Genomic DNA, 8,559 nt, shown 5'->3' with positions numbered 1-8,559 from the left:
TCTCGCACAGCGTGGTAAACCGTTTTTTCCCCTAAGCCAACCGCACCGCGAGAAAATCTTCGTTTTCCCACAGAGAAGGATGAGAGGATTGACGACGACGGCGAATTTATTCACTTGCCGCTGCCGGTGTGGCGTGTTAGAGACTATGTTGTGGTTAGGATGCCACTCATAATGTTCTGCGAGTTTACAAATAAACAGTTTGGGATAAAATCGATGTGCTTCAATAATTTAGCTCCGGATGCAGACCCCATCGGAGTGAGGTTTCGGAAGTGGACCACTCGACTGATTAACGAGAATCGTTTTCACACACACACACACGGGAATTAGTGGTAATCCTGTGAAATTTGTCACGACGCGTTTGAATTAATGCCCTACTATAAATACTAAATTGAAAATGATGTGATAGAATGATGTGCGGCTGGCTAATAACAACTTTATAGTCCGGGCGTTACAAGCCAATTCCGAAAAAAGTGACCATTAGTTACTTACCGAACACGAACCGCAGGAATTCTACCGACAGAAGACTTTGGCTTGTTGTTTAGAGGTTTTGATGACGGACATTGATCCACCAGGGAGCAATAATCAAATATGTTTCAAATGTGACACGTAAAATGTCTGGCATCTCAAAAAGTAGCGAAATACATTTATTGACTCTTGAGAGTATCGTTGTTGTACAAAATTAATTTGAATCAGAATCTGGGTATCGTCAACTGGGGTGATCCGGGGCCACAGTCTGAATCAGGGTTACCAGGTCGAAATTTGAAAAGAAATCTGGTAAGCATCGGTAAAAAATCTGGCAGCGAAAATATAACAATTCTGAGTGGAAAAGGGGAGGTATGATAAGAATTAATTCAAAAGTTTATATTCAGATGGTTTACCAGATTTTATGGTCTCAAAAATGTTGAATTTACGTTTCCTTTAGAAAAAAAAACACATTCTTAACTATTAGTTTTTTTCAATTAATATCGTTCCAGTCAAGAGGATTTTCCCTAGGAGAAAAACTCACCTTTTAAGGAAAAAATCATCTTTTGTCAGCAACTATCATATGTCAAGTGATTTTTCCCTTTTTTAAAGAAGGGAAAATTCAACATTAAAACGAAAATTCAACTTTTGTCAGCAATTATCACAATAAAGGTGAAATCTAAACACTTCACACATTAAAACTGACCTTTTTTAAATAAAGTACATTCGTAATAAAAAAGAAACTTTCCTGGAGCATGGGTCATTCTGGGGAATGGAATTTTGGGGAATGGGATAAAATCGTTTGAATAGGGACTGTACAGTTTGGGATGCCTGTACTGTATTCGGAACACCCGCAAACTCGGAATACTTTTGTGATAATTTGTCAACAGCATGCCAAATGCATCTTTTCTGCCGACCATTCTTAGGAACTTTATTTGAACATTCTCTTGCTATTTCCCTAGTAAGAGAAGTTCTTTTTGATCAAACCCCTATTTTATCCAGAGCAGCAAAACACTGCCTCCAGATTGCCTGTTCCATAATTGTGGGATGTTGTTGTGCCTTCCACAATTGTGGAACACCAGAAAAACGAAGTTGACTTTATAGCTGTCGGCCACCATTGCTAGTACCAACCACTAGTGTCTTCCTTTTTATCTACAAGGACTTCGCCGCCCTGGTCTCCTTAGTGTATGAAAGTATGGCACGGAGCGACGGCGCCGAATACCCATATTTACACAAAGAATTGTAGAGCGCCCGCCGCGGGATTCGAACCGGCGACCTCTGGATTGTGAGTGCGCGGTCCGATTGATCCACACGGGCGGGAACACCAGAACTTAACTGATATTTTCACAAAAATTCACAAGACTATTCATTAAACATAACTAAGCGTTAGTTTTAATGATTTTAGTGCATGAAGTCATTATTTTGCAAAAAAAAAAAGTGTACACCTGGAGAAACGCAAAGTTTGTTTGCATCTGTAAGAAAAATGTGTGTCCATGTTTTTCTTTTAAAACTTGCTGTAAAAGATAAAAAATACAGTCGGTACATCTATCGAAAGATTACAAGAAAAGCGTTCATATGAAGGTAAAAGCTGATCACTATGTTCAATTAACGATTTTCTTTGCATTTTTGAGCATTGGCCGATCTGTGAACTGTTCCGAATATGTGGGGTGATTGTACTTTTAAAAGAATGAGACATTTAAAAATTCTGTTTTACCCTTTTTATTATTTTTTTCCATTATTGCTTTTGAATTACCGGAGTTATGAAGTCAACGAATGGTTCATAATTGTACCCTTATGGAGAAACACTGTAATCTACGATGATTTTTTCAGTAATTCTTCAATGATTCAGTTCAACAATTGGATTTAGTAATCGAAGCTAGGGAAGATACGATATCTATTCCTTCAGTGAAAAAGCTTCCGTCAGATAAATTCACCTCACAATCTTTTGTATCGGTCTTTGATGATACACACCTGACTTACGTTATCAGCTCAAACAGAGCTGAAGTGTTTGAAAATACTTTTAATTGCTTTATTTGCTTTCATCACCCACTTGTTTTTGGCCAGGCTCGAATGTTTATAAAATGAATGGTTCGCACTGTGAAATTGTCCAGTAGTTGGAGGTGTTTTGAAGAATTCTCGCTCAGCGCCATCGGTTCAGAATTTAAATCTCCATAAAATGGATAACAAATTGCTTGCTATACTTTTCTGTGCTTTGCTAGGAGTAGTGACTGGTGAGATTAACATTTTTTTGCCTGGGTAGAAAAACGAGCGTAATTCTAATGTTTTCCAGTGGAATGCATCGTGGGTGGTCAAACAGCGCTTCCCAACCTGGCATATGAGGTGGTATCGATTCAGAGTCCGACGCACATTTGCGGTGGTGTTCTGGTGAAAGCCGCATGGGTTCTAACGACGGCCTCGTGCGTGAACGATAAAACCGTTGGCAATCTCAAGGTCCTCGTGGGATCTCATCGGCTGCTGACCAACATAGAACGGGTTATGGTGACTGTGAAAAGGGTGCACCCTTCGTACGATACGACAACTGGTGTAAACAACGTGGCCCTGCTCAAGCTTGAAAAGGACGTAACGTCGAATCGCGTGAAGGCCGTTACGTTGAACGATGCGGCCGTTACCACCGGAACTCCGACGATCTTTTACGGCTGGGGTTCGCTAAAGTATGGTTCATCTGCCAAATCAAACATTCTGCAAACATTAAACCAGAAGGCACTGAGTGTGGCTGATTGTGCTGAAAAAGTTCCTGGATTACCAACCGGATTCATTTGCGCGCAAATTCAACATGGCCAGGCAGCTTGTGCGGTAAGATTGGATAAATTCAATTGAGAGTTGCTCGGTATAATCGCACATTTCGTGTGGTTTTCAATTGCAGAAAGACGAAGGTGGTCCTTTGATCAACTACATTGACGGCAAATTGCTTGGAATTTACGATCATGGAACGCAATGTAGTGGGGATGCCCCTGATGTGTTCGTTGATGTTTTCTATTTCAATGCTTGGATAACTGGAAATGCTGTCTAAAATCAACAAATAAAGTAGTTATTCGATGAAACATTTTCTACGATGAACAATGTCTTTCATGTCCCTTTCAGTTATGCTCGACTTCTTGTCAAGAGATTCAAATAAGCTTGATGATTTACAAAATATCTTGATGGAACCTCACAGAAAAAAAATTATGGTAATATTCATCAGGAAATGGTGACAGATTTTGTGTCAAAAAAAAATGATTAATTTTACCCCAGAAAATGATCAATTTTCATCAGTTTTTGATGAATATTCATCAGGTTCACATTTTTACACATTTTTTATGTAATATTACTCAAAAAAAGACGTAATATTCAACCTACCAAATTTTCCACTTTTTCAACTTTTCTGTGCTGAAGGCAACTAAAATAGCAAAAATCAACAGCTAAAAAGGTGTGAACGACTCATCCGAGATTGTCATCATTGGAAACGAATTTTCGCGCCAAAGGTGGCCACTACGCTTGGTCGTTACTAAAATAGTTAATTGAGATATCCTAGCCAAATTGCCAGTTTTCGCTGACCGTAGCTAATAACCGCAAACAATAAATTCAAAGCCGGCCAACGCGAGTGCATCACTGTCTAATTAGGCGAAAGGAAGTGCGCTTTTTGGGCGGGGTTCGTGTTGGCTCGAAAGCGCATCAAAACATTCTTCGGCGCTGCTCACTTTGAGGTGATAAATATAAATAAATCAGTGGAATGCCGTCAATGTGACAGCGAGGTAAACATTTCACTAAGGGGCGGGAAATGGATCTCTTCGTTGGCGGTTGTAGCACCTGTGAGGTTGCTGTCACTCTTTGTCAACTGGTTTTGAACTACATTGTTGTATATATTCTCTTCATTTAATGCACGAATAATGTTGTCTTTTTGCGTTCAGAATTAAACGAGATCATAACATTCAAATTGAAATATAATTAAAAAAACCAAATTCACCATAATCAAACACGAGTCTGAGTGACTAACATCTACTCCAGACAACACTTTTTAAATGTTGTTCAAATCGTAGAAATACCCCTGACTCAAGGCGGTTATAAAAACGCCCAAAAAGGTTTATAGGACCTTTTTTTAAAAAAAAACTCTAGAATTGTCGAAAAATTACATTGCAAAGAATTATCATTATTAAGGCTCCGAAAGGATCCATTTCAGGTCGGCTATTTCGTGGCCATTAGGATGACTCAACATGGTCGATTTTTCAGAACATGTTTTTTTGTTGCTTTTAGGCCCCTAAACAACTCCCTAAAATTTGGGAGCGATTGGTTGCGTCCACACTTTGGAACACACACACTAGTATGGAAAAACCTTCTTTTTAACATTTTTATTTTTACCATTTTTATTTTCCACTAAATTTTTCAAACCAACAAAAAAATTTAGTAAGATTTGAGAAAAATCTCTAAAACTGGTCTAAAACGTGTTTTTAACTCGGAAATTGTCATTTTTGGGTCAATTGTGGTTTATGGATGGTCCCATAAGCCTCCAAATTGTACATTTGTTATCCCTACGCCCCCTCCCAATGCTTGGATTTTTTTTACAGCCCCACTCCCCCCCTTAGAATTCAAATAACAAAAAAAACCAATGCAATGCGTAAAGTGTGGACTCAACCATTCGCTCCCAAATTTTGGGGAGTTTTCTCTGAAAACAATCGACCATGTTGAGTAATCTTACCTCAATAATTATATTCTTACAATAAATGTGGTTTGTAATTAAAACTTTGTCTATACTTTTAAATGATAGAAATCATCGTCAATGATTATTATGTGGGGTAAGTGCTTACTGCCCAAGCGCGAATGAGGAAAGTTTTCATTCATTACGACTCCATGCGGCGAATAGCGAAACCAACAGAACGTGTCAGGTACACTGTCGTAGTCTATCTTCAGGCTATTACACTGCCGGAGACGTAGTAAATCGTCGTAATCGTGATTCTTGTTCCGTTGGAAAAATAGGGGAAAGTGGGGCAAGTGTAACAAGCTAAGGAAATGCTAGTTATAACCCATTCAAAACGTTAAAAATCTATCGGATTTTTTTATAATCACCTTATTCCAGGTCTTGACTTAGACTTTGAAAGAACAAGTTTTTAAAAACTTCTGTTTTTTAACGTTAAAAAAATATTTTAAAATTTTTGATTTTTTGTACGTTCTATTCAACTAGTGGGGCAAGACGAACAACCCGTTGGGGCAAGAGGAACAATGCATGAAACAACATGTTAATTTGCTAACAATTGAACCTTTATTACTTAGGTACATCAGATTAGAATGTATTTGAAACGTTTCTTTCATTTTTAGATTAAATAATATTATTTTACTAAAAATTTGATCGTTTTGAAGAAAAAAAATATTACTTAGATGATAAATAGTTAATTTTCATAATATCCCTATATTTTGTATGGACAATTTTTTTATCCTTTGTTTATCAGTTTTAAGTACTTTTATGTATTTATTTCCCAATAAAATATGTTGTTGCAGCAATTCGTATTTTTTTCCATTCTAAAAATCCATATGATACACTTGCCCCACCTGAACAAGATTTTTCAAAAGCTCTAAACAAGAATAAATAAAAGTTAAATCACACTTTATAATAGGTGCAAGTCATTGGTAGGGACCCTACTGGCTCAGTCCAATAGGCGCTGCTTGTGGTGTTGGTGGCCACCCTTTGTTCTTTATTTGCCTTCGCTTCTCGCTCGGTTTTTCTTCAGCCTTCGATTGGAATGGGTCGTCAAAATTCAAACGTCAAAAGACTTGGCGCGTTTGATTTTTTGATGGCACTTGCTAATTATTTACATGTTTCGGGATTATTTTTCAAGTGAGTGACTTACTAATGTGCAAAAGAACATGTTGCCGGTAGTTGGAAGCAATTTTATATCTTAAGCGCTTTGAAATCGTTAGCGCAAGTGAAAAGATATTTGGTGACTTTCGTTAAGAGCGAGTCCACGAGCAAAGCAATCTGTCTCAAATTTTCAGGGGTTGTTTGTACATATGAAACTAGCATCTGGTCAAAATATGAGCACTCTAAGTCAAGGTTCAAAAACGTAAAAAATCTTAAAAAGGCTATATATAAATTAACACTTGTAGCCCCAACGGGGTCAAAAAAGTTGGAAATGCAACTTCACCGGCTCTTTGAACCCTTGGAAAAAAAGTTGGAAATGCCTTTTTCATTGTAACTTAGGGTAGACGCATCTGTTTTGGATCTACCTTGTTGTAGGTGATTCTTGACATCCTTCCGGATTGAATGCAACAAGGATTATCCAAATCGGTTGAGTTTTCGCCGAGATACGGCCAGTTGAAGTTACATTTCCAACTTTTTTGACCCCCTTGGTGCTTCGCGTAAGTTTTGACCCCGTTGGTGCTACAAGTGTTAAGAAACTGCTTTTTTCTGGTGTCATCTAGTATCCTTGGAAACGAACTTGAATTAACTTTCTTTTTTAAAGGTTTAAAATGGATGAAAATATGTGGATGTTTCTATTGTGATATTGTTTCAGGAACACGAATATGATGAAATCATCACCGGAAAAAATTGATCTAAGAGTTCCACCGAGCAAAAATTTACAACCTAAGTGTCTATTTAATATGTTAAACTGCCTTACCCAAAGCGTTCTCAGTATCAAATGGTAGTCCCAGATGTCCCCTACAAGCTGCAGGTCGAACCGAGTTGATATCTGGATGGAACACTTTTTTATTTGAGTTTGAAAATTATGCTATTCATTCACTAAAATGCCAATAACTCCCTTTAGATTTAACCAATTGGAATGCTTCTCCCTGCATTTTGCTGCATTTTTCAAGCCCATTTCATTTTGAATTTTGAAATTAAATTGAATTTTGCCTAAGTTACAGCCTTTTTAAGATTTTTTACGTTTTTGAGCCTTCAAAATTTGTGTCCCGATTTGCCCCACTTCCCGTTGAACTAGAATGCTCATATTTTGGCCTGATGCTAGTTTTATATGTACAAACAACCCCTGAAAATGTCAGGCAGATTGGTGAGGTCCAAACGACGTCCCATACAAAGGGGTATGCCCTGTTCGTGGACTCGCTCATCTTGCGTGTGAATGTGTGTGCCACCAAAATTAGGAGAAATGGGCTCGCAAAATAGAAATTATGATCAAAAGTGCATTAAATTTGATCTTTTTGGCCAGTAAATGGCATAAATTTGCGTGCTTACTTGAGGCGGTGCTGTTGCTGGTAAGTTTATAACCTAAATAGTATTTTTGGAGCTTTAATCGAGCATCAAGCTCTTCATATGACGAAGATAGGTGTTTGATTAGAAAGGGCATATTTCCCCTATATCACGGTCTTTGTTTCGGAAAGTTTAGAAATGGTAATAAATGAAATCGAAACTAAGAGTATGCTTTTGTATGATTTATTAATAGATAATGACCAACAAAACATGTTGATAATTTTATTTAAAGCTCAAAATATACAAAAAAGATTGTTCTATTTTTACAACTCAATATAGTACACATTTAATTGGTTTTGGTACAAAAATATTGCACTGCTTCAAAGTTAATCCGGTGCCCTAATAATACAATACAATTTCAACTGGAGGAATGTCTGTAGCTCGAAACTCGAAAGTATTCAATTGGTTTAAAACAAACAGAGTGACAATTTGTTATATTTAAAAATAACCGTAGCTGCTCGTGTTCTGGAATTGCAACATGAATACTGTTAGTGCATTAGACACCGGAGAGAAAAGCAGCCAAATATTCGTTCGTTTGTTTGTCTTTACAGCAGGACGACTCTTTCTTCACTCTCTCCCCCCTTGTGGGGTTCTATCTTTCGCTCACTAACTCACTCACTCACTTTTCGACCTATTGAAACCAGAACTTATCGGAAGTAAGCAATTAAATAAAAACGTATCTATCTACCTATGCTTTAAAATATCTGTCTAAACTAAGGAGAAACAATACATACAATGACGATTGTGTGAGTGTCGATCTTCTGCTGCAGCCTGGTTTTTTTTCTTTTTGGAAAAGTATATTTACATGGATTTTCATTTGATTTTGCCTGCTCGCTTTCTTTTTAGTTAATGAAGATGTGTATAAATTAATTACTTTCGACGATCTATCTGCGATTGCCTGC

At 37.5% G+C, this 8,559-nt stretch overlaps 1 protein-coding gene across 1 annotated transcript; it reads left to right on the top strand.

The window, feature by feature from the left end:
- The first annotated feature begins 2,534 nt into the window (after positions 1 to 2,534).
- Positions 2,535 to 3,544, top strand: LOC120421359 (chymotrypsin-1-like). Its single transcript, XM_039584546.1, has 3 exons — positions 2,535 to 2,693; positions 2,753 to 3,276; positions 3,347 to 3,544. Exons 1-3 carry the CDS (start codon positions 2,639 to 2,641, stop codon positions 3,491 to 3,493), a joined length of 726 nt encoding a protein of 241 aa, XP_039440480.1. The 5' UTR covers positions 2,535 to 2,638; the 3' UTR covers positions 3,494 to 3,544.
- The last annotated feature ends 5,015 nt before the right edge of the window (positions 3,545 to 8,559 follow it).

Source organism: Culex pipiens, chromosome 2 (genome assembly GCF_016801865.2).
Source record: "Culex pipiens pallens isolate TS chromosome 2, TS_CPP_V2, whole genome shotgun sequence".
In the NCBI taxonomy this organism is placed as follows: Eukaryota; Metazoa; Arthropoda; class Insecta; order Diptera; family Culicidae; genus Culex; species Culex pipiens.
This window is presented reverse-complemented; position numbering and strand designations above follow the sequence as displayed.